The 25,022-nt window shown below is 38.4% G+C and overlaps 1 protein-coding gene across 1 annotated transcript in view; it reads right to left on the bottom strand.

Annotated features, from left to right (window-relative positions):
* ttn.2 (titin, tandem duplicate 2) overlaps nt 1-25,022 on the bottom strand; it is a 219,590-nt gene that overhangs the window by 118,083 nt on the left and 76,485 nt on the right. Inside the window, exons 72-98 of the mRNA XM_032568351.1 lie at nt 24,155-24,442; nt 23,371-23,475; nt 23,008-23,293; nt 22,749-22,932; nt 22,187-22,270; nt 21,801-22,068; nt 20,603-20,863; nt 19,500-19,709; nt 19,324-19,401; nt 19,189-19,215; nt 18,121-18,177; nt 17,990-18,034; nt 17,801-17,848; nt 17,228-17,284; nt 16,589-16,660; nt 16,071-16,124; nt 15,905-15,985; nt 15,703-15,765; nt 14,855-15,496; nt 14,251-14,403; nt 13,957-14,061; nt 13,679-13,777; nt 3,610-3,675; nt 3,337-3,420; nt 3,183-3,254; nt 2,854-2,898; nt 41-1,684 (exon numbers count right to left, since the gene is read on the bottom strand). Coding sequence (XP_032424242.1) covers nt 41-1,684; nt 2,854-2,898; nt 3,183-3,254; nt 3,337-3,420; nt 3,610-3,675; nt 13,679-13,777; nt 13,957-14,061; nt 14,251-14,403; nt 14,855-15,496; nt 15,703-15,765; nt 15,905-15,985; nt 16,071-16,124; nt 16,589-16,660; nt 17,228-17,284; nt 17,801-17,848; nt 17,990-18,034; nt 18,121-18,177; nt 19,189-19,215; nt 19,324-19,401; nt 19,500-19,709; nt 20,603-20,863; nt 21,801-22,068; nt 22,187-22,270; nt 22,749-22,932; nt 23,008-23,293; nt 23,371-23,475; nt 24,155-24,442 — 5,178 coding nt within the window. The remainder of the gene's footprint in view (nt 1-40; nt 1,685-2,853; nt 2,899-3,182; nt 3,255-3,336; nt 3,421-3,609; nt 3,676-13,678; nt 13,778-13,956; nt 14,062-14,250; nt 14,404-14,854; nt 15,497-15,702; nt 15,766-15,904; nt 15,986-16,070; nt 16,125-16,588; nt 16,661-17,227; nt 17,285-17,800; nt 17,849-17,989; nt 18,035-18,120; nt 18,178-19,188; nt 19,216-19,323; nt 19,402-19,499; nt 19,710-20,602; nt 20,864-21,800; nt 22,069-22,186; nt 22,271-22,748; nt 22,933-23,007; nt 23,294-23,370; nt 23,476-24,154; nt 24,443-25,022) is intronic.

Here is a 25,022-nt window from a genome sequence, read left to right as displayed (position 1 = left end):
CTTGGTCGCACCCAACATGTTGGGGTTGCCACCTTCTCACCTCTCTGGGTTACCCCAGGAACCTCCAAGGCACCTTCTTCTCCTTCACCTTCCCAGTCCTCTGAGCCATAGCTGTCCCGTGGAACCAGTTCCCAGCCCCAGGCTTCCTCTTCCTCCAGCTCTGCCTCTTCCTCTGCCTCCTCTTCAAACACCTCCTCCTCTGGCTGAGTGGCAACTTTCTTTATTTGCACAGCCCCAGGAGAGATCTCCTTCACTGCGGGAACTTTCTTTTTGCCAGGCTCTGCTGGTGTGACAGCCTTCGCCTCTTCTGGTGATGGTTTCTTTGGAACCTTTTTAAGAGTTGCAGCTTCAACAGAGTCTTTGGGTGACACGCTTTTTGGCTCTTTTTTAAGTTTGTCAATGCTTGGCCTCCTCTCAGCTGGAGCTGCTTCTGCCTCCTTGAGTTTGTCAACTTTAGGAGAAGGAGTCTTTTTCAGCTCTGCCTTTTTGAGCTGCTCCACTGGCTTCAGTGCTACGTCTTCCTTCTCCTCTTTAGCCTTGGGTATAACTCCTTTTTTTGTCTCCAAAGGCTTAGGTTTGACCTCCTCTGGAGTCTTCTCAGACTTCTTTTCAGGCTTCTTGTCAGGTGTCTTCTCTGTTGGAGCAGTGTCTACTTCCTTTGGCTTCTCTGGCTTTTTCTCAGGAGCTTCAGGGACGTCAGGTTTCTTGGGCTTAGCCTCTGACTCTTTTGCCTTTGGTTTGTCATCAGGACTGGTGCGACGGCGCTGCAGGTCATCAGATGGTTTCCTGTCTTTCTCCTCTAATGGTTTCTTCTCAGGCTCCTCAGCTTCTTTGGAAGGTTTGGAAAAGGGCTTCAGTTTGACGCTTTCCACTTCCTGTTCTGCTGTTGGGATTTTCTTTCCTTTAGTTGGTGCTTTGACCTCCTCTGGCTCTTTCTCTGGAGTTTTCTTTTTATCTGCTGGCTTTGGTACCTTAGTTGGAGGCTCCTTTACCTCAGGGAGTGCCTCCGCAGGTTTCTTTGCTGGCTCTTTGGGTTCCACCTCTCGGGGGATCCTTTCTCCCTTCTGGAAAGGCACACTATCTCTATCTGGCCTCTCCTTCTTATCTTTCTCTGGCTCTTCTAAAGGTTTGTCAGGCTTGTCAAAAGGTTTGAGCTTGACTACTTCTGGTTCAGCTTCAGATATGGGTAACTTTTTCACTTTTTTTGGTGCTGTACTTGGAGGAGCAGGTTCCTCTTCTTTTGGTGCTTTTGGGGTTTTCTTAAGAGAGATCTTGTCTTCTGGTTTCTCATCTTTAGGGGCAGGTTTCTGGCGGGTCCAAGCGTCTTTTGGAGTTTCTTTTTCTTCCTCCACTTTAGGCTTGATAACGTCTGGCTTTTTCACCCCCTCAGGTTTCTCTCTGGGTTTTCTTTCTTCAACAGTCCGTCTGGTGACAACAGACATCTCAAAAGACTCTTCTTCATGCACCATTTCCTCGGCATGGAAAACGGTGGTCTTGGTGACTTTCTGAGGTTTTTCTTCCTCTTCAGATTCTGTCATGGGAACTGATGGGACCTTCTTCAATGTGACAACCTCTTGCTCCTCTTCCACTTCCCTCATGACTCTGGTTGCTTTCTTCAAGGTGGGAATCTCAAACGTCCCGTCCTCTGTGACTTGAATTTTACCCTTTTTTTGCTGAACAGTTTCTGAGGCAGTAAAGGTCTGACATTACTGAATGACACAGGACTGACATCACAGTTCTTGCAACACAGAACACACATATGACGTTATAGAAAATGCTCAACAAATATACTAAACACAGAGATATAAGAAGAGAAACTATATTTCACATTTTGTCACATTACAACCACAAATCCCAAAGTATTTTAACAAAGATCCAACATCATATTAAACACCGGTGGATTCATTGGCCATGTTCAGGATTTTATTTTAGAGTATCAGAGTAAAGGGGACTGAAAGCAACAGCACACTACTTGCTTTTGGAAAAACCTTAAAAAGCCAATGAAAACACTAAAGTTGGTGGTTGTGAAGTGATAAATTGTGAAAAAAGTCAGGTAGTATCAATAATCTTTGAAAGGCACTACAGGGTAACTTAAACTAATTAACACAATGAGAAAATTTAAAGTAAAACTGCATAGATCTCACTTTCTTATATATTTATGAAAACATTCTTGGCAGTATTCATTATAGTGCATATTTAGTGTTTGCTGACACTCGTAAACCAAAGTTTGCACATCCGTCTAACTCACAATGCCCTCATCAAAACAGATTTTCACTTCAAATTGGACTGGCCAGCTAATAATGTCTCCCATATTTAAACTTCATATTATAAATTTAGAGGAAAAACTTCCCATGATTACATAAACCATGATTTAACTTTTATCTTCTCCTGTTAGCTGAAAATGATTATAGTGCAAAAGAAAGATGTAAGGTAGCTTTACATTAAAACTATCACGCTCTGATATAGACCTGAATTTGAACTTGTTTTCTCCCTGATTGAGAAGCACGAAAAATGCAATCTGATGCAAAAAGAGAGCAAATTGCTCGCTTGTACTGTACTTTAAGGGCCTGAGTGTGCTAGCATGTCACACGTGCTATTTGTCTTGTAAGTAATAAGCTGTAACATAACAGAAAATGGAGCTGAGAGTGCAAAGAATCAGGGTCCATTTTCTTAAAAGTCAAATATCTGATTAGTTGAGATGCTTATTTCTCAAGTTAATACCAAGTAATTTCTGTACTGAGCATAACAAAGCAGTAATTAGTGATGGTTTGCTTTGGCGCCCAACATTGTGTTCAGGTGTAGATTTGCTGCCATCTACTGGCTGTTTAGAGGCAAAGTGAGAAGTGGTCTTACCTTTCTGGACTCCTCCCGGTGTCTGGACAGGTCCTTTGGTTTCATCTAATACAAAAGGATAATGAAGAAACTCATTAGGTTTTGGTTATTACTAACAATGTGACTCGTTTTCCTTGAAGACTGTAAGAAACATTTAATTATCTCACAGTAGAGGTGAAGAATTAAGGTGAGATATAAGAAGATGTTTAAAAAATTGCATGCTTTTGTTGCACGGAAGAGGAAAAGGTCAACATGACCCGTATTAGTAAAGACATCTGGTGAAATAAGAGGTTTTAAAAGATGGATTTAACTGAAAAGATAAAGAGGACGGTTCTCTGAAGGTCCTCTACCTTTCAGAGCTGGCTTTTCTTCTTCTGGAACCACCTTAGTCGGTTCTTCAGCCTTCACAACAGGCTTCACCACTTTCAAGAGCAACATTAGATTAATCAGATGTTTGGCAAACTAGCATCCAAACACTTCTTCAACCGTTTTCTGTCTGAATACCTGGTTTTGTTTCCTCTGGTGGAGGGATTTTCTTTTGAGTAACTTCAGGTCTTTTCGGGGCTTCTCCAACTTTTGGTTTGATTTCTTCAGGTACAAAGAAAAGATGAAAATTTACACAAACATCTTAAGAACATGCTTATCTGAACTCAGAGAAGTTTAAATCCAAGAGATCATTTTCTGACCTCTGTGTTCAGGATAAAGTTTCAAAGATTTGCTTTTTTCCAAGAGCGCATTCTGTCACGAATGCCTTTAAAACCAAACAATGTTGAGTACCTTCTGGAGGAGGAGCTGGCTTCACTTCTTTGGGTTCTGGAGGCAACTCCTTCTCCTTCACAACAACTTTAAAGATAAACAAGACAACAATCAGACAAACATTCAGACTGAGGTAAGAACTGAAGCACGGCAAAGAAAAAACAGCCTTTAGGCAGCTGGAAGACCAAACAACCTCACCGCTCTGGTTCACACACACATTGTATAGAAGAGTTAGAGAAACGGCCAGGGGGAAAATCCAACACAATCTAACTGCGTTTCCATTACAAATGTGTGCAAAACTTTGTTGATATTCTGCTGATGGGGGGGAAAAAAAACATATTTCACAATTGTGGTGCTTCCATTAAATAAGATACAATTAAAATCACACATGAATAAGTTTGTCCACACAATATTTCATTAAAAAACTTACAGTGCCATCATCCTCCTACCTGTCATTTTCTTTGTCTTTTCCCTAAGTAGTAACATCCGGTTGTTCATCACATGACCGGTATGATGCGAAAAAAATGTTTCCATTGGAGTTTTGCAAAATACACTAATCTCTTTAAAGGCTAAAAACCTTTAAAGAGATTAGTGGCTAAAAGGTTTTTAGCCTTTAAAGCCTTTAGCCTCATCTTAGCACGAAAGCTTTATCAAAATACATGAGTTTTTTCAAAAGTCTCATGTTTCCATTAAGCAAATTTATTTTTGTAATTCCAATTTGCACAATTAAATGGTAAGTAGCAAATTTCCATTAATTTTACAATTACGCAAAGTGGAAATACAATAATAAATGTTCATAACGGAAAGACAATTTACAAAAAAAGAACTCACATTTTTTTAATCAAAAGTTTCTGTGCTAGAATCAGTCGGTTTTTTGGCTTTATTGAAATTAGTATATTTCACAAAACTGCAATGGAAACTTTATTTTTATTTTGCATCACACAAGTCATGTGATTACCGAATGGATGATAATATACTGGCGGAAAAGACAACATAATGATAATGTCACTGTTATTTTTTTAAAGATTTATGTGAACAAACTTATTTATGTGATTTTAACTGTGTTCCTCATTTAATGGAATTACCACAATTGTGAAACTGCGTTTTTTCAACGTTAGCAGAATATCAAGAAAGTTTCGGACACATTTGTAATGGAAACGCAGAAGACAAGTAAAGACAGATTGTGCTTGAACAGAATGGGTGACATGACATGGAGGTCGTTCTGGACGGTGATATGAATGTGGAGAATCCAAACAGGAAGTGATGTCGGGTGCTCAGATCAGAAACTTGTGCTCAGTGATAGTTTTCCTCCTCTGTACCTCTGGACGTTTCTTGAAGAAAGAGATTTTCTTTCTCTTCTGGTTCCGCAGTCAGACCCTTCGTTTCTGTCATGGACTGCATTCCTTGGCGTTCTGTCTCGGTTCTGGTTTCGTGTGTTTTTAGAAGCATTGAGTGGATGTGTGGTGTGGTTCTGGTGTGTTCTGATGGGTGACCAGTGGTGCTAACTTTGGGTTTATCTGTTACTGAGGGCTCAAAGTTAGGCCGACCTTCGGTTAGTTCTCTCTCTGCTTGTTTGTCTTTACGTTGAACACCAGCAGACATGTTGGGTTCAATTGGTTGCTCTGACGTCTTTGAATCTCTTGAATATTCTCTTCTTCCTTCAGTTGTGTCCGATTCTTTAAACATCACATCGAGTGTAGATGTCAGAGAGACTTTTTTTCCTCCACCAATAGTTGCTGCCTTTTCTTTTGCTGGAACCGTCTTTGCCTGAACTGTAGCATCAGATTTATCTCCTCTATATGCAGTAATTTGTGAAGAAAGGTCTTCTGGACTGATTGGTTTGTCTGATTCATCTTGACTTTGCAAAGTTTCTGCTTCAACAAATGATTTTCTTCCTGTTTCGAGCTTTAGTTCCCTAATATTCACTTCAATCTCTTCAGGTTGATTTAATGCATGTATTTGATCTTTTGTGGATCTTTCTATCAGAACAGAAACATCACCTGATGTGTAAACAATTTCTCCTGGTCTAACATCCTTTACTTGAGAATCAGGGGATATATATGTCTGTATGTCTAGCATCTCCTGTGTGCGTGCATGCATTGATTTTTCATACGCCACATCCATAACCGGCGTCTTTGAAACTTTTTGCTCTGTTTCCTGCTGCTCCATCATTGCAGTCTGGGAAACGTCATGAAAATAATCTCTAACTGTTTCTGTTTTAGACATTAAGCTTTCGATTGGTGACTTTTCTCTACGTTTCACCCTCTGTTGTGTTTTATCTTCACTAGCTTTGTCTGTTGTGAGGTTATTCACCTTCTTCTCTACAGCCTCTGGACTGACAAGGTCAAACATTTTCTCTGTTACCGTTTCAACATTTGTCTCCAGGTTATCAGGAGCTGTAGATCTTTGTAAACGGTCTGATTTAAAGTCGCCAACATCAGTGATGAGATGTTTTTCAGATGGTATCTCCATCAAAGTTGCAGCTGCGACTGCTTTCTGCTGTTGTTTTGTTTCTGGAAAAAGCTGGCTAATTTCTCCATGTTTTTGTTTTACTCTTGCCATCATGGAAAGTTCTCCATCTTGTGTTTCGGTTTGCTTCACGCGTTTGGGAGGAAATGAAGCTGGTTTGTCAAGGATGTTAACTTTTTCAAGAGGAACCTCCTTGGCTTCTGGTTCTGATCTAACTTGAGACTTTAATTTGTCTTGCTCTACTCTTGTAGGCAGCTTGTCTGCTCCATCTTCTACCTTTATTTGTTTAGACTTCTTCAAAGACGAGGGTTCATTGTCATCTATGGCTATACCAGATGTTTCGAAGGCCACCTCCATCACAGGAGCCACAGAAAGTTTCATTAATATTTTTGGTGTTTCAGCTTCTTCAGCTGGAGTAAAATGTCCATATTCCTGTTTGAAAACAGCTGCCTTCCACTCTTTGTCTTGAAATTTTGTATCTTTTTCTTTCAGAGATTTGGATTTCTTTCTTGCAACATCTTGTGTAATTTCTGTCTGGTCCAACTTCTCCTCTTCAGTTGCTTCTTGTGAAATTTGTCTGGATTTTTCTGTTTTCTGTCCTTTTCTTGCAGCTTCAGTTTCTGCGTTTGAGTTTTTCATCTCCTCAGCTGGACGAGTTGTGGTGGTTTTGTCCATTTCAGTAACTTCTTCTGCATTTTCTGCATCTCTTAGCTGTTTCTCTATTGAAATATTTCCCAGAACTTCAGTTTTCTCTGGTTTATTAAAGATCTTTAAGTCTCTGACCCTATCGTCAGTATCTTCTGGTCTCTGTTGTATTTCAGCTTCTTCCTGTCCAACAGGAACCTCTGTTATCTTTCTCTGCACTTTTTCCTGTTCTTCTTGTGTTGGTTTAAAACCCTCTAACTCATCAACTATCTCCTCTGTGGTGTGACCGCCTTTAACTGCGAATGTTTTGTGCTTTTCTAACTGAGATGAAACTGGTTTAGGTTCCTTTGAAGGTTCCTGTTTGGATACATTCTCTTCAATCTGAGATGCCTGATCTTCTGTGTCTTGAACCTTAAGAGATGACTGAAACTCATCCGTCTTTTGTAACTTCTTGGTCGTCAGGGCTTCCTCTGTTAATGTGCTCCCTTCAGTTACCTTTTGGTCTACCTGAACCTCTTTCCTAACTGAAGTTTCTTCTATATTAGCTGGAACATCAGCTTCATCTAAGACTTTTACTTTAAATTGCTGTTTTGTAGATTTTCCTCTTCTGTCAGTTTTAGTTTTGTCTTTATCTCTGACTAACTTTGGTTGAATGTTTTGGTCTGTTGCCTCTACAGTTTGGTCCATTTCCTTTATTTCCTTTGGAAAACCCTCAGCTTCACCTGTTGCAAACCCACCTTCTTGGATTTCTGACAGATTTTCTGCAGGTTTTTCTTGCTTCGTGGCTCTAGGTAATGGTTTGTCAGTTCTGTCATTGACAGAGGTAAGGTTAGCTTTATCTAAATAGCAGATGGTCTTTGACAGGATTTGCTTGTCTTCAGTTATGATCTCAGATGTCGATTGTTCTGGAGAACCTTTCAAAGTTCTCTCTTTAACTACACTGCTTTTTATCTGGTCTTGTTCAATGATCGAACCCTGAAACTTGCTAATTCTCACTTTGGGTAACATATCATCATCTGTTGGTTGATATACTTGTTCTTTATCTTTGTCAAGTAGATCATCTTTAATAATTTTTCTGTTTTTATCCATTACAAGTGAAAATTCTTCATCTGAAATATCAATTGTTTGGGGAAACTTTTGTTTTTTATTCTCTGAGGAAATAAAAACCTTTGGAGAACCTAAATCTTTGGTTTCACCAGATGCTGACTCAGTTTCTTTGATGTTTGGTGGCTTAGGCGTTTCTTCATCACCAACTGTCGTTTTGTCTTCACTGACTGTTAGTTTTATGGTTTTATCCACAGCTACTGCTGGTTTAAATGGGATATGTCGGTCCAAAACATCTGTTGATTTTGCAGACTTGGATAAAACTGACTCCTCTGGGGAAATATCTGCCTCTTTCACTTCCTCAATGACTGAAAACTCAGATTGTCTCATTTCTGGTAGTTTCTCTGTTTCCTTAACCTTAACATTTTCTTCTGTGTTTATTTTTGAAAAATTTCTTTCCATTTGTTCCTGTGTTGCTTGTTTCTCTTTAATGGCAGAAACTTTCAACATTTTATCAGTAACTGTACTGATGTTTATCTGGTCTTGTCTAACTATTAACCCTTGAGGTTTGCTCATTTTCTCTCTAGTTAACGTTTCTTCAGCTGTCTGTTGTTCATCACTTTTTCTCATTTTCTTAGTTTTAACTGGTTTTGATGGGATTTCTTTCTGTACAATATCTGTAGAGCTCTCAAGCTTTGAGAAAACTGATTTTTCTGGAGAGACGCCAGATAAATCTTTCACCTCTTTAATGAGTAAAAACTCAGATTGTCTCCTTTCTTGCATTTTTTCAGTTTTTTTAATGGTTTCGTCTGTGCTTATTTGTGAAACTTTTCTTTCTGCTTGTTCCTGTGTTGCTTGTTTCTCTTTAAGGGGAGAAACTTTCAACATCTTATCTGTAACTTTACTGATGTTTATCTGGTCTAGTCCAAGGATCGACCCCTGATGATCTTCAGATGCTGGTTGTTCTTTTTCCTCTTTATCTTTTGTTGTTTTCTTAGTTTTAACTTTTTTTGATGGAATTTCTTTCTGTAAAACATCTGTAGCGTCCTCAAACTTTATTAAATTTTCTTCCTTTGGAGGAAAATCCCCTTCATTGATTTCTTGATCATCAGTTAACTCTATAGGTTGTTTTGAGGTCACTTTACTTTGTTCACCTATGTCAGCTATTTTGTCTTTGATTGGCAGCCCTTCCTTTGTTAAAACTGTTTTTATTGGTAGTTGATTATCCACCGCATCTTTAGTCTTCATTAGTTTTTGTCTTTTCTCTTTAGATGATCTTGAATCCTTCAGATCACCGTCTACTTGACTAGTTTGCTCATCAACTGCCAGTAATTCAACTTCTTCTAAACTTTCCTCTTTTACTTTTTCTTCTTCCTGCACACTTTTAGTCTCTTTAAGAGGAGAAACTTTAAGAGTTTTATCTTTAACTGTACTAATTGTCACCTGATGTAGTTCAGTAACAGTTTGAGTTTTTGTACATTCCTCAGCTGGATGTAGTGATTTCTTGTCGATAAACCTCTTAACTGTTTCAGGTTTTCCATCTTTTCTAAGCGTCTCTGCTTCAGTTTCATCCTCCACTGCGATGCTTTGTGAAGGTGCCTTTTTGTCTGAAGCTTCTTTAGTTTTAGCAAACCTCTGTCTTCTGATCTTGGTGGATAATGATGTTTTCTGAGGAACTTCCTCAGGAACTGGGAACTCCCTGTCTGGGACTATGTACTGCTTTTCAGAAACTTTGACTTCACTAAAAGTTTCTTTGTCTTGAAGTGAAGTGTCATCTTCACCTAATGTCTGCAGTTTTGGTTTCTCTGCAGCTTCTTTCTTTAAACACCTGGTACTAATGTCAGCGAGTTTTGATGAAACGTTTGTTTCAATGACCTCACGTGAATCAGTTTCATGAATTTTTGAGTCTAGCTCTTTCTGAGGAGCTCGTTCTGACGCATACTGTTCTGTCATGACAGATATTTTTGGTTTGTCTTTAAATTTCTGGTTTGTAATTAATCCATTTGCTGCAGAAACATTAAGAATTTCATGTTTTCCAGTTTCAGCATCTTCTTTCGGCTGTTCTATGTCTTTGGGGACCAATCTCTGTCGTCTATGTTCATTAGGTTTATCCTGAACTGTCACATTAATCTTTTCATCAGTTGAAGGAAAAAAGCCCATTTCCTTTAATCCCTCAGTAACAGATATTTCTTCAGTTTTTTTGTTGGTTTCTTGTGTCTCAGATTCAATATTCTTGCGTTCTTTAACTGGACCTTCATGTTCTGCACATGATGCTCTTTTCTCGTCCTCTACAAGAGCTGTGAATGATGCTGAAGGTTGGAAAAATTGAACAGTTGTGAAGAGAAAGCACCAGGAGGCGGTGCCAAGAGATTAGAAACAAACAGACACAAACAGCTGGGGTTAAATGATCAATAATAAAGAGGTTAAATAAAAGACGATGGTTGTGGTTTTCTACCTTTCTCCACTTTCTTTCCTTTTGTCTCAGCAGGTTTGGAAGGAAGCTTCTTGAGTTTGTCTTCAGTTTCTTTAAAGAATAATCAAATTAAGATTTAGGTTTGGACATTTAAGAAAAACAAAAGAGAAACAAAAAACGACAAAAACATCAACAGGCGGCGGATAGAAGGTGACAAAGCAAACTCAGAAACAGAATAAAAAGACGGAAAATGATGTTAAACAGAAGAATGGACGTGAAATGGTGACCCCTGGTGGTTGCTCAGGATATTACACAGAGAATAAACAACCTGCAACCAACCAGAGTCTGATGAAACGGTTAAATATGACATAATGAATGATGGTACCTCCAGCGGCTGTTTCTGAGGGAATCTTTATCTCTTGTTCTGGTTTTAAAGAGACTGAAGGTTTCATCTGATCCTGGATTAAGAGTTCCCGTTTCTGAGGAGGAACGTCTTCGGACTTCAGCTGCTCTGCTTCTGGTACAAACTTCGTAATAAACTCCAGCTCTGTGACTGAGGTCTCTAGTTCTGCTTTTACAGAGTGGTAGTCCGGTTTTACATCAAACACCGGTTCAGATTTCACCTTTTTCTCTTCGGTTAGCTCAAACAATGCAACCGATTCAATTAACTCTGATTTAATTTCTGTCTTTTTCACTTCTCTGTGAGTTTCTTCTCCTGTTCTGCTGAGTTTTTCTGAGATTTTCTCAGATTTCACACCGATAACTTTTAATTTTTCACTTGTTTTTCTTGCCAACTCTTCTTTAACTGAACGTTTTTCTTCAGTTTTGCCTTTGCTCCTCGTTTCGTCTGCTGGTGATTCGATCTCTTCAGACTCATCTTCCGTCACTTTTGCTTTAACTTTCTGTTTTATCTCAGAGATTTTAGCAGATTTTCTCTCCTCTTCCTGTTTCCTCTGAGTTTCTTCTGGTTTCTCAGTTAGAACTGGTTTTGTAGAAGAAGAGGCGTCATGCAGCGACGCCAAGAGGTGAGAATAAAACACAGAGACAAACATCAAACGTTAGAGGGATTAATAGAAAGACTGATGATAATCCAACCGGCTGGATTTTATCATCAGGACTTAAAAACGAGGATGCGGTTACAGTAATCCATCTCGTTTTCAGACGGTCGGTACCTTTTTCAACAGGAACAAAGACTTTCTTCTCCTGACGAATCTTCTCCGTCTTCTCAACTACAGGTTCTTTTATTCAAGGTTTTTTTTAGTCCAAGATGGTGAGTTCGAAGAAGATTGTTATAAAGAAATAAAGTTAAGACCGTTAGAAACAAACACACAGAAAGATCCAGAAAACACAAAGATTTGAGAGTTTAAAGAGACGTGGAAGATATTCTGAAACCAGCAGCAGCATCTGGAATTTTTCTGATTATTACACGAAATGCAGGGTGATTTCTTTTGTAAAGATGTAGAGGAGACAACAATTCTGAGTATACGGTGTAAATACCGAGGTTTAAAAGTGAAAGGCAAATAGATGTCAAATGATGCCTAAATGTGGATAAAAAGTTCAAAGAAATTCAGCTATATTTGATCTTCTGAAGTCAGTTTTGCTGTCAAGTTTAAAAATTAACACATTTCAAGGTTCTCTGTTTTAAATAATTAGGAGAGTATGATATTTTATAGTTCTTTGATTCAACTTTTTATTGTTGTGAAAGATTGATTTGCTAATATTTAACATCTGAAGTTCACTTTCTCTTTCTTTTTTGTCCGTACTCTACTTTTTGAACCTTTTTCTAATTAATTTCACGGTTTTTATCACTTTCTTTTCCCTACTTTACTATCTGTCCAGGACGCTACGTCATTTATTTACATGAAAATTACGGCTGTCAACATTTACACAAGCGACTCCTCAGAATTAAACACATTAAATTCCTTAAATTTAACGCGTTAAAATAACATTACACAGAATAATTGGACTACATGGTTTTTCTCATCTTCCCTCTAAGTTTCTGATCCTCTCTAGCGCCCCCTGGTGGCACTCACTTGGAAAAACTGTTATAGATATTTGTCATACATGCAGCTAAAAGAAAAAAAACTTTAAAAATACAAAAAAATAAATAAATAGAATGAATTCATAATTACGAGGATAAAGTCAAAATAATACGAGAATAGAGAAACAATACTACAACTTTATTCTGGTAATACTATGACTTTATTCTTGTATTAGTTTCACATTATTCTCATAATATGACATATGTTTATAAGTTACTCTTGTAATTTTATTGTTTTTTTGTTTTCTTAACGTGGGCCTAATACTCCGTAGACGACACCAATTTATTTTATGTCCATTTTACACAAAACGAGTTAACGTGCAAAACATTATTGATTTTTAATAATTCAAGGCAAAACTGAACTCAGAAAAAACTTATAGCTGAATTTGTCTGGAAATTTTAAAATTTCATTTTTTCTTCTGTGGAGATGTTCTGTAATATTTAACCGGTTCTGTGTTGAAGCTGATAAATGCTGAACTCAAAGAGACGTTTCATGAAGAAGACAAAGGAAGAAAAAGAGTCGATGTTTTTGTCATCTGTACCTTTCTGAAGAGATTCTTGTGCTTCTCGTTTTGGTCCGACCTTCTCACGTGTTTTAACAGAAACGGTTTCACCTTCAAAAGTTTTCTCTGCTTGTTTCTGTGGTTTCACTTTGTCAACTTTCTCAGGAGGTTTTTTCTGACTGATCACCTCTTCTTCAGCCTTTTTCTGAGGAGGTTTAATCTCAGGCTTTGTCTCAGGAATTTTCTCTGGACGTTTTTCAGGAATTTTCTCTGGGAGTTTTTCAGGAATTTTCTCTGGGAGTTTCTCAGAGACCTTTTCTGGACGTTTCTCTGAGATTTTTTCTTGAATTTTTTCTGGGATTTTCTCTGGAAGTTTCTCTGAGATTTTTTCAGGACGCTTCTCTACAATTATTTCTGGACGTTTCTCAGAAATTTTCTCTGGGTGTTTCTCAGAGATTTTTTCTGGAAGTTTCTCTGGGATTTTCTCTGGAAGTTTCTCAGAGATTTTTTCTGGAAATTTCTCTGGGATTTTCTGTGGAAGTTTCTCAGAGATTTTTTCCGGTATTTTCTCTGGAAGTTTTTCTGGAATTCTTTCCTGTATTTTCTCTGGGATTCTTTCAGCCACCACCTTCTGTACAATTTCCGGTTTACTTTCCGGCATTTTCTCCGGAGTTTTTTCCTTCACCTCAGCTTTCCTTGCTGCCGTTTCAGATATTTTTCCAGGTTTTTTGCCCAACACCGCCTCTTCATCAGGCATTTTCTGGGCGACCTTGTCAGATTTCTGTTGGGGCTTGAGAGCTTTAAGAGGGTTTGACAGAAAAACATGCAGAAGACATGACCATAAAGAAGAAGAGAATGTGCTAACGCACAAAAAAATGTTTTAGATCACTCAAATGGTCTTTTTTGTCAAGCAAAGCAAAAAAGAGAGGTTAATTTCCTAAAATATAACAAATTTTAAGACCAGTTTAAGAGTACCTTTGTCCTTCTGAGCTGGCTCTTCTTTGGGAGGAGCCGCTTTAGGTTCTGGTTTCTTTGCTGCTTTCGGGAGATCAGGAACTTTTTCTTCCACGGGAACTTTAAAGAGTACCGTTCACAAACATTACAAGACTTTTAAACGTCAGGGAATGTAAAAACACTCCACTGAGCGTCACAAACAGAAAGACACAACTGAAACAAACACGGCATGCACCCTCATCACCACAAAAAGAACTTCAAGTTTTAATGTCAGGAGCTGCAGAATGAGCTTCGGATACCTTTAACTGGCTTCTTCTGAGGTTCTTCTGCCTCTTTCTGAACTTTCTGTGGGACTGAAGGAGGTGGAGGAGCAGCCACCTCCTTCTTTACTGGTTCTTCTGGCACTTTAAAAAGAACAAATTACCCTCTGTCACTATGGTAAATGAACCTAAAGGCAGTCAGTTCTCTCAAAGAAGGAGGTAAAAAAGGTTAATAAGACACAATCGGACTCAGACGAAGATTATTTTCTGGGTTAAATAATCCAGAAGTTTGAGCAAACGAAGGAGGGGTTTGTGTTAGAAGGTGTTGTGTACCTTTCTTCTGAGGTTCCTTCGGTTCTGGTGTTGGTTTTGCAGGTTCTGGTTTAGGAGGTTCAGGTTTAAGGACTTCTGGTTTTGTTTTCTTCGGTTCTGGCTTTGGTTTTGGAGCTTCTGGTTCAGGTTTGATCTTTGCAGCCTCTTCAGGGGCTTAAAGTGACATTCAGACGGTTTCAGGCCAAAGACAGTGAAAGAATCGCTTCCACATTCGAAGCTAAACAGTTTGTTTTCATACAACCGTGAGAACTCAACACACAGATACAAACAGAGCAGAACAGACAAGAGCTGGAACAATTAACTGGATTAATCAATTATTGAAATAATCGTTAACTACTTTAGTAATCGATTAATTGTTAACGTGAGTACACAGACTCTTAAAAACTGTACAAAAAATAAATATACATCTTGTATTTAAGATAAAAAAAACTTTTGTCTGTAAACATATTCTACCCCACCTTCTCAATTGACAGTTTTAAGTAAAAATGTAAATGAAAAATCTGCAGAATGTATAAATTTTTTTTTAATATGGTTAATTGATTAATCGATTAATCGTCAGAATAATTGAAAACAAATAATCGTTAGTTGCAGCCCTAGAGCATACCTTTGGATGGAGGAATCACTGGCTTCCCTTCTGGTTCCGCTTTAGGAGCTGGAGCAGGCTTAACCTTTGGTTCTGGTTCTACTTTTGGAGCTGGAGCAGGTTTAGCCTTTGGTTCTGGTTCTTCTTTAGGAGCTGGAGCAGGCTTAACCTTTGGTTCTGGTTCTACTTTTGGAGCTGGAGCAGGTTTAGCCTTTGGTTCTGGTTCTTCTTTTGGAGCTGGAGCAGGTTTAGCCTTTAGTTCTGGTTCTACTTTTGGAGCTGGAGCAGGTTTAGCCTTTGGTTCTGGTTCTACTTTTGGAGCTGGAGCAGGTTTAGCCTTTGGTTCTGGTTCTTCTTTAGGAGCTGGAGCAGGTTTAGCCTTTGGTTCTGGTTCTTCTTTAGGAACTGGAGCAGGTTTAGCCTTTGGTTCTGGTTCTACTTTAGGAGCTGGAGCAGGTTTAGCCTTTGGTTCTGGTTCTTCTTTAGGAGCTGGAGCAGGTTTAGCCTTTGGTTCTGGTTCTTCTTTAGGAGCTGGAGCAGGTTTAGCCTTTGGTTCTGGCTCTGCCTTTGGAGTTGGGGCGGGTTTGGCTTCTGGTTCAGCTTTGGGCTTTGCTTCAGGAACCGGTTTCTTGGGCTCAGCTGGAACCTGAGGTTTGGCTTCATCTTCATTTATGCAACATAAACATTAACTGATGTTAGAGTCTGAAGAAGAGTTTTAAAGAGGGTGAAGACTAAGAAGAAAGAGGAAGATTAACAGAAAAGCAGACACCAGCGAAGTCCAAACAGAACAGAACAAACCCAGATCAAACATCATGAAGAAGTTAAGAGGTTGAAACTACAGATGGGAGCCACAGAGAAGAAATACAGACCTTTGGTTGGAAGTCCGGGCTTCTCTTTTGGAGCAGCGACTGGCTTCTTCACCTCCTCTGGTTCTGTTAGACACATTAAAACAACAACTAAAGGAGCAGAATCAAAACATAAGAGCATGAACCCGCATTGCAAGGAAAGTTAATGTAAAGATAAACAACAATGAAGAAAAACATTGAAAATATTCAGGCAGTAGTAGAATACCTTTGGGAGCAGAAACTTCCTTCTTCTCTGGGACTGAAACTGCAGGAACCTTTTCCTCTACTGGCTTCCTGGCCTCTGGTTCTGCAAAGTTTTAGTTAAATAGGATGAGCATTTTCAAGAATACTTAACAGCCCACACAGAAATCCATCCCTGAACACATTCATACTTTTCTTGGGTTCCTCCACAGCTGCAGTCGGCTTCTCTTCGGGCTTCTTCTCAACTTCGGAATAAAAATAAAACACAAACCATGTTAGGAATAAATGAGAACTAATCACAGGTGAAGTTACTTTAAAACAGGTCAGAAATAACATCCCCAAAAATATAAATATAAATATGCAATTCTCTTTTGTACATTTCTGTCATGATACAGGTCTTAGATTTAATTGACAATGGTCTCAAGAATGTCTTAAATAGTCTTAAGTTTGAGTTGGTGAAACCTGCAGAAACCCTGAAATCTGTAAATTTTGTGTCAACTGTCCAAACTTTGAATGATGCTTTAACATGTGGCTGAGCTATGGAAATCCAAAGAGGGAGGAGTTTTCAGTCTTCTCATCAGAACTGTATCATTACCTGAACACACGTTGATTATTGTGTCGTTGGAAAAAGATTTTGCAGAAATAATACAAAAAATAATAATCTTAAACTTAATTAGAGGACATAAATCTTGACGGAGCTCTGTGTTACCTTTAGCTGGGATTTCCTCCCTCACTTCAACTTTCATGGTCTCCACTTTTTCTTCAACAGCAACTCTGGCAGCTGAAAGAAGACGCAGCAACACAAAGACTTATAATCAGTGTCTGAAAACATTTATAGCTACGACAGAGTATTAGGCCACGCTCAGAAAGGAACCAAAAGAAAAATAAAATTATGAGAACAAAGTAATAAAATTGTGAGAATCATAGTATTAGGAGAGTGAACTCGTATCAGAATAGTCATCATTTCACATGAATAAAGTTGTATGAGAATAAAGTCGCAATAATATGAGATATTATCATAGTTTATCATATGATATGAGTCATATCATATGAGTCACAGTATTACTAGAATAAAGTCATAATATTACGACTTTATTCGAGGAAGACTTTATTCTTGTAATATTATGACTGTATTTTCATATGATTTCAACTTTATTCACATAATACTTTGACTTTATTCTTGTAATTAGATTTTTTATTTTTCTTTGTGTGGCCCTAATACTCTGTAACACATAACATCAAGAAAATCCTAAGAAAAATCAGCTTGGTAGAAAATATTCTTCGATTTTGTGTTAAAAAGAGGTTATTACAAGAGAAAAAAAGAGCAAGGTAAACACAACGGTGATACCTTTAGTCTCTGAAATCTGTTGTGTTACAGTCTCTTCTGTCCAGCTCTGATACTCGACTGAAGACGATCAAAATCACAGAAGTAACAAAAGACAAACATGAGACATTTTGGAAACAGTTTGACATAAAATAACGAAGCTTTCTGACGTCTCAGAGGAAAAGAACAAACCAGTTTACACCAGTAGAAGAAATCTGAAGTTAGCATAAGTGGATACGATCATTCCACACATATACCGGGTTAAATTTAAAGGTGTGACAACACCAAAAACACCAAAGATAAGGAGTGTTAGAGGAAGAAGTGAGGCACAAAATGAAAAAAGAAAATCAGGACAATAGCAAAGTTTATCCAAGACGGTGATATTAAAATGGTGATGAAGGAGAAAGGAAGAGGGTGGAAAAAAAGAAAAAGGGTCAAATCTACCTGATAACTCCAGAGACTTCACTAAATAAGAACAGATTTTACTAGCTACATTTAAACGTTATTATTTTTAGTCCTGACAGGATGAAAATATAAACGGTGCTGGTTAGATGGTTAGAAGCTGATGAAGAGGATGAGGAGGGAGAAACATGGTACCTTTCTGCTGCACCTCCTCTTCGTACTGATACGAATATTCAGCTGATTCTTGAAGAAAAACAAAACATTTAAGACCCCATTATTAAATAAAAATATGCTTAGTTTTGTTGTTAATAAGGTTTGAGTTAATCTGATTAGTCAAATTTGAACATATTATCCTCATGTTAAGGAAGATTTCTGGATAAGTACCTCTCTGTTCGATCTTTTCTTCATACTGATAGAACTCAGCAGATTCTTGAAGAAAAACATTTTGGGTCTGTTAGCCACGAAGAACCGTTTCAGGTTTTATTTTAGTCCCTGCAGCAGTCTGTGAATCTTACCTTGAATTTCTTCTGATGAAGGCACTTCAGGCCTCTGAACTGAAGAGTCTGGGAAATCTACACAATACGGAGAATGGTTCAAACCAAACAGCTTTCCTGCTTTAAATCTCAACTATTGTGAACTGTCTTTTTTTACCTTCTGAAACATTTTATACCAAATTTAATAATACATTTTGGAATAATTAAATTTGAAAACAGGAATTTAACGAACACAGAAATTTATGACAATGATCGATATCATTTTGGCCATATCTGTGTTTTTGGTAAGTTGTTTTTGGTTGTGTTATTGTTTCATCCGGATATTTCGCACATGCTCACAAAGCTGGAGGGCATAAATACTATTGTACTACTTGCCATCCATAGCAGCGCTGCCACGGTAGAACAATTCTGCTAACAAAATGAAACCTGGAGACGTATGTATTATTAATTTAGCACAGTGCACCAAAGCAAGAGAAAACATAATGCAGAAAAACCATAGAAGAATCTTGTGAGCACTTTGCTCATGTCCCTTTATGATGCTAAGCTACGTGTGTTCAGGCTGTATAGTCACGTAATTTTATTATGAATTATTGCTATTCTCACTTGAGTAAAATTTCTGGATGCTTCACTGAATGAAGTGTTTTAACCAAAAATTTACCAGACGTACACCTGCAGTTTCAAAAGTTTCATATTAAAATAAATTGATTTGGACAATTTTTTATTTATGCTTAATTTTGTTAATTATATGAATTATTTTCATTTTGTTCTATAAAATACCAGAAATTCCACAAAACTTTAATTTGGTCCATCTGTTTGTCATTTTAAATATTAAATGTACTTATATTACAATCAGTTACTCAGTACTTGAGTTGCCTTTTTACAAAATACTTTTTTACTCTTGTGCAATTTCTTGGGTCTTTCTTTTTACTTTTACTTGAGTAAAAATTTGTTGAAACAGTGCTACTCTTACTTAAATACAGTTTTTCTGCAAATGTGACGTCACATCTGAGTGGACAACAAGAGTTTCCAAAAGTGTCCCTTCTGAATAAAATTTACCAGACGTAATTTTCTGAATAATAACTCACTCACCTGTCGGTACCATCGCTAATTCGATTTCTGTGAAAAAAAAAGAAGAAAAAAAAAAGAGTGCGGTTTGTGTTAAAGTCTGAGATCGTCCAAAGCTGATCAGAAGCAGAAAAGTTGGTGCCTGACTAATAACTGTACCTTTGCCAGACAAATAAAGCTCAGCTGTGCTCTTAGCCTCTCCTCTGGGCTCCAATCTCACAATCACTGAGTACACGCCTACATGGGATTAGTGATGAAGACACTCAGGTCACAAAGAACAGCAAGAGGAGAAAAATCTGCAGGCGGCCTCTGGAGCCCGGTTGGGCTCTACACACCTTCGTCTTCAATGGTCACATTTCGAATGACCATGAAATGTCTCCTGCCCTCGCTTCTGAAGTTGTACTTAGTGCATTCTTTCAGTTCCCACGTATCTTTGTACCAAGAAACGATTGCGTTGTCGAAGGACACCTCGCACTCAAAGGTGGCCGACTGGCGCTCGTTGACTTCCACGTTGTGGATGCGCTTGGTGAAATGAATTTGTTCGGCTAAAACAGATAAAGACGTGAATGGGTGAACGTGACAGTAACTGGGTGGCAGTTTTTCACCAACACAACAGCCACACGGTTAGAGACGACCACCAGACAGATGTTGATGGAACATTATGATGACTGGTTGTTGTTGAGGATGACGGTGCAAGACGATCATGGAGGATATTAAGACAGAATAAATCCAAAAAGAAAAGGAAAAAAGAAGGCAAAAGCCAAATAGCCAACATTAGTTTTAGGGTGTTTTCACACCTGATAGTCCAGTAAACTCGGTTGGATTGGGGACCAAAAGTGCAACATTTGTTACATTTTCAGCTGGAACTGAGATCATCCAAAGCCTAATACTCTGTCGTTAGATCTTCCTTCTTCAAGCTGACCTATTTTGTGTCATTTACTTTTATTCCTCTTTTATGTTGTAACAAAACCTTTAATATATGTATCTGAATGTATTTTTACACATTTAAAACTAAAATATACAAATTATTTTATTTTGCTTATGTATACATTTATTAAACTTTTTTTTTACTTTACTTTGCAGTTTACAACACCTAGTTATTTTATATTATTTTGATTGTAATCTGATGTTACTTATAGTGTTGAAGATCTTTCTATGTCCTGTTATTTGCTAAAAATAAAGTACATTTAATTTAAAACTATTATTAAAAAAACTGAGACCGAGGTTTGTAAGCGGACCAGTTTGATTTTTTGGTCTGCATTAAAGTTCGATTATGCGCTGACATCTCCCCAAACCAACCAGACTTTCAGGCAAACGGACTGGAGTTTGATTAAATCTGGACTGGTGTGAATTCACCCTTTGAGTCGGATGAAATGAAAGAGGTTAGTAATCGGGCAGAGCATCCATCACGTCTACAGGAAGGTTTCCAGGTACAAACCTTCCACCTTGAGGTCCGCCGAGGACTCCAGGTGCTGGTATCTGCAGGAGTATCTGCCCCGGTCTTCAGACTTCAGGTCTTTGATCAGAAGCTTCTGAACTTTGTGTTTCACCTCAGACGAATACCTTCCCTTCATCTCTAACTGCTTTCCGTTTTTAAACCACTGAGCCTCGACGTTAGGAACAGACAACTGACAAGACAGAGTGCACGCCTGGCCTTCCTTACCCGACGTGTCCTGCAGGTGCTTCTCCACCTCCACCTCTGAAACACAGAGAGAAGAAAATTCAGCTTCTGCTCAGACTGGAAACTCAGTTTGAGATGCAGGGGTATGTCCAGGCAGGGAGCGGTTTCAAGGTAGACCGAAATATGAAAAAGTCATGGTTTCAAAACCACTAAAATATTCTGTCATACTGTTCCTGCAGTATAAGTACAACGGAGTATTAGGACCATATATACAGTATATATATAAACATTACGGGAATAAAGCCAGGATATAAGAATAAACTCATAATATTTCAAGAATAAATTCATATTGCAAGAATAATGTTGTACGTGAATTAAGTCAAAATAATACGAGTATAATCAGTTTAAAGTAACAATATTTCAAGAATGAAGTTGATATTTTGAGAATAGTCATAGGAGAATAAGGTCATAATATTATGAGAAAAAAGGTATTATTTTGAGAGTGGCATTAAAAAAATAAACTCCTACATGAATAAAATTTAAATAATAAAAGAATAAAGTCATAAATAATAATATGAGTATAAAGTTGTATAAGAATATTTTTGAAATATTTTGAGAATAGCCAGATTATGAGAGTAGTTGCATTATTATGACTACATTCTTCTTCATTTTAAAAATTTTTTATTTTAGCACGGCCCTAATACTCTGTCCTTAGATCTTCCAAGGAGAATTAAAGTTGACAATGACAATAGAGATTATGGCTAATTTTAATTTCTAGTCAAAGTAACATGTCTGCCCTAATTGTTCTTTTCAAACAGCTTTAGTTCTGGCAGCAACATGGTGAATATCAATCCACAATTCATTAAACATTTAAAAGCAAATCACCTATTCACATTAAAGCATGATAAAGAAAATGCAAAATAACACATTTTAGAGCTGTAATCATAACGCCGTGATATGTTATCATACTGCTATAGTTTCATACCAGCCTATGCCTTGTTGTGTCGGTACTGACCCGTGACGGTGAGCTTGGCGCTGGAGATGTGCGGCCCACACACCACCCGGTAGTTGCCCTGGTCAGACGGCTGGCACCTTTTGATCTTGAGCAGGTGGCGGTCGCCGCTGATGCTGATGTCGTATTTGTCGTCTGTGTCAAGCTTCTGCGTGCCCTTGTACCAGGACAGCGTGATCTCTGGGTAGTTGATCTTGATCTCGCATTCAAACACCGCCTCTTCGTTGGTGAAGACGGACTGGTTGGAGATGTCCTTCACTACGGTGACAGGCTGCAGACGCAACAGGACAATTATCGCTCATGACAGAAACTGCAACAATTTCAAAGCAACACTTTATTATTTCCTCAATATTTTTTTAACGTTGAAGTGTATAACGGTGTGTCCTGACCTCTGTCCTCTCCATCCTCTTCTGCAGGTCGGCCACCAACCGAGCCATGTCCTCATCTGACTCTCTGTCTCCACGTTCCACTTCCTGTCAACAACAACGGCATTACTCAGCAACGTCCTCAAATAAGAAACCCTGGACTGCAAAAACACTTCTTCTTACCAAGTATTTTAGGTCTGGTTTCTCTTGCAAATATCTTAGTACACTTGAAATAAAACTAAAAAAAACCTAACTTACAAGTGACTTTTCAGTAATATATAAGTGCTTGTTTTAAGTAAATAATTCCTTAATATTTATTAAAAAGTACCAGTTTCACTGGCAGCAAGACAGTTTTCTGATATTAATAAGTGAAATATTCTGCCAGTGTAATTAATACTTTTTAATAAATATTAAGGAATTATTGACTTTAAACAAGGTCCTTTATCTGGCTGAAAAGTTACTTATGAGTTAGTTTAGTTTTATTTTAAGTGTAATAAGGCATTTGCTCTAGAAAGAAAACTAAAATACTTGGTAAGAGTTTGTGTGTTTGCAGTGAGAGACGAGCAGCAGACTGTGGGAGCCTCACCGGTCTTCCACTTTCTTCGCCTCTCTCTTTCTTGAGCTGCTCGATGGCCTGCAGCAGACCTCTGTAGTCAGTGATGCCATACATACGGGCGTATTTCTCGTACTCTTTGGGGTCGACGTTTCTCAGCAGCTCGACAATGTCGATGTCCTTCTCCTCCTGAGGACTCTTCTGCTTCGATGGCGTCCTGAAGGGACACAGATCAGATGTTAGGAGTTCGTTCTCACAGATTTCAGCTGAGAAAGTTCTTGAATGAACTCACTTCTTCAGCTTGGCTCGGAGGTCTCCCTCTAGTTGCGGCGCCTCTTTCTTTCCGTCAACGTGCATGTCAGCGTTGCACTCGATCTCGCCGTGCTTGTTAGAGGCAACGCACCGGTACTGACCCGAGTCCGACTTGGTCACCTCTCGGATCTCCAACTTGGACTCCTGGCCCTTCTGCACGATTGAGATGCGGCCGCCGTGGGTGAGTTGCCTCCATTTTCCCTTCATCCACTTCACACTTGGGATGGGTTCTCCTCCAACTTTAGCGATGAAGGTGGCAGTTCCCTCTGTAGAGAGAGGTGGAGATTAGGACAGGAAATAAACACTTTCTAAATATTTCTGCTCTCCACTTTGATGGTCTTACTCTCTGTAACGTGCATGGATTTGGGTTCCTCAATGAAAAATAGATTATCCAGTTTTTTGGTTGGAGCTGCTGCTGGAGTCTCAGGTTTAGCTGCTCCTGGTTTCTCTGTAAGACAACAACACAAGGAAACATGTTGTTTTTACTTTTACCTGCTAAATAAGTAGTAAACTAAATACACAACATTCATAGTCAGATTTCTGCAGACAAATAAATGAGTAAATTATTGTAAATGTAAAAAAAGTATCCTGCAGGTCTGCCAGATTAAAAAAAACAGCAAACTATATGCTAAATTTTTTATCTTTTTCTGGATTTTTTTTGTCTTTTTAGCAACAAGATCAGGATGTGGCTCACTCTTAATTTACTTTACTTTACTTTTGCTCAAGACTATGTTTTGGTTCCTATTACTAATAAATAAAATTAATTAATTAATTAATTACCCTGGATGAATACTTTGTGTTGCACCTTACCCAGTATCAATGAAAAAAATCCGCCACAAGAAATTTATAAGTAAAATATGCGCAAATGAAATGTATGTTATGTGAAATGCACTTAGACACTTTTGGTTCTAAGTGAAATGCCAACAGAACAAACACTTTTTCATCAGGATTAAGGAATTATTGACAAGCTCCTAAATCTTGCTTAAAAGTTACTTGTCAGTTAGATTTCTCTTATTTGAGGTGTAATACGACTAGAAACTAGACAAAAATACTTGGTAAAATTTTGTGTTTTTGCAGTGAAGGTTTAGATACTGGCTGAGATGATCAGGAGGTCATTCGGGTTTTACCTTTCACTGTGACTTTGGCCTTGCAGAACTCGGCGCCGGCTTCATTTGTAGCCTTGCAGAGGTAATCGCCAGAATCGTGTCTGGAGGCTGAGCTGATCTCCAGACTGGCTGTACCATCAGAGAAGCCGAGCCTGATGCTGCCGGCTGATGAAAGCTCCTTCCTGTCCTTCATCCACTGGACCTTCAGAGGAGCGGACCCACAGACGTGGCACCTGAGGCTCAGCTTGTCGCCTTCATCCACAGTCACTGGTTTGAGTGGAACATCAAACACTGGAGGCTTCTTGGCTTCTGCAGATGAGATAAAATGGTTTGAACTCAACTGCAGACACAGGGATCGGTTTAATCTAGAAGCGAAACTTCTGCACCATGGTACCAATGGGCGATCCATTTCATTCTGTACAGCATATTTTTACAAAAGACAAGTTTCTGAAAAGGTATTAAAAAGTCAGAGTGGGCCTGTGGACAGAGGCTGTCAGTTTGTCACACTGAAAAAAGAATGAATACCAAAAGATTTGTGATTTTGGTGATCCTTTAGCTGCTTGAAATAACAGACTGGAAGACATCAACAGAGACTATAACAGGCAACAACAGAGACAGGAACAAACCAAATAACCAATAGGAACAAATTAAAAAAAAGAATAATTTTAACCTAGTAAAAGTGAAGGAAATTGGAGGGACCTATTATGCTTCCATCAACATGTTATGATATGGGGAAAGTTATTCCTAGATAATGAGAATTTAGCTGTTTTAGGGCCTCCTGTCACTTTAAGTCAAAATAACACTTGTCTTTTCCAGTGCATGTACAGCACATACAGCAGTAAAACCAGCTGACCAAACATGCTGGAGCTTCACTTGGATTGCTAGGTGA

The sequence above is a fragment of the Xiphophorus hellerii genome, chromosome 7, assembly GCF_003331165.1.
Source record: "Xiphophorus hellerii strain 12219 chromosome 7, Xiphophorus_hellerii-4.1, whole genome shotgun sequence".
NCBI classification, from domain to species: Eukaryota; Metazoa; Chordata; class Actinopteri; order Cyprinodontiformes; family Poeciliidae; genus Xiphophorus; species Xiphophorus hellerii.
The sequence above is the reverse complement of the archived record's forward strand: the minus strand, read 5'-3'. Positions and strand labels throughout refer to the sequence as shown.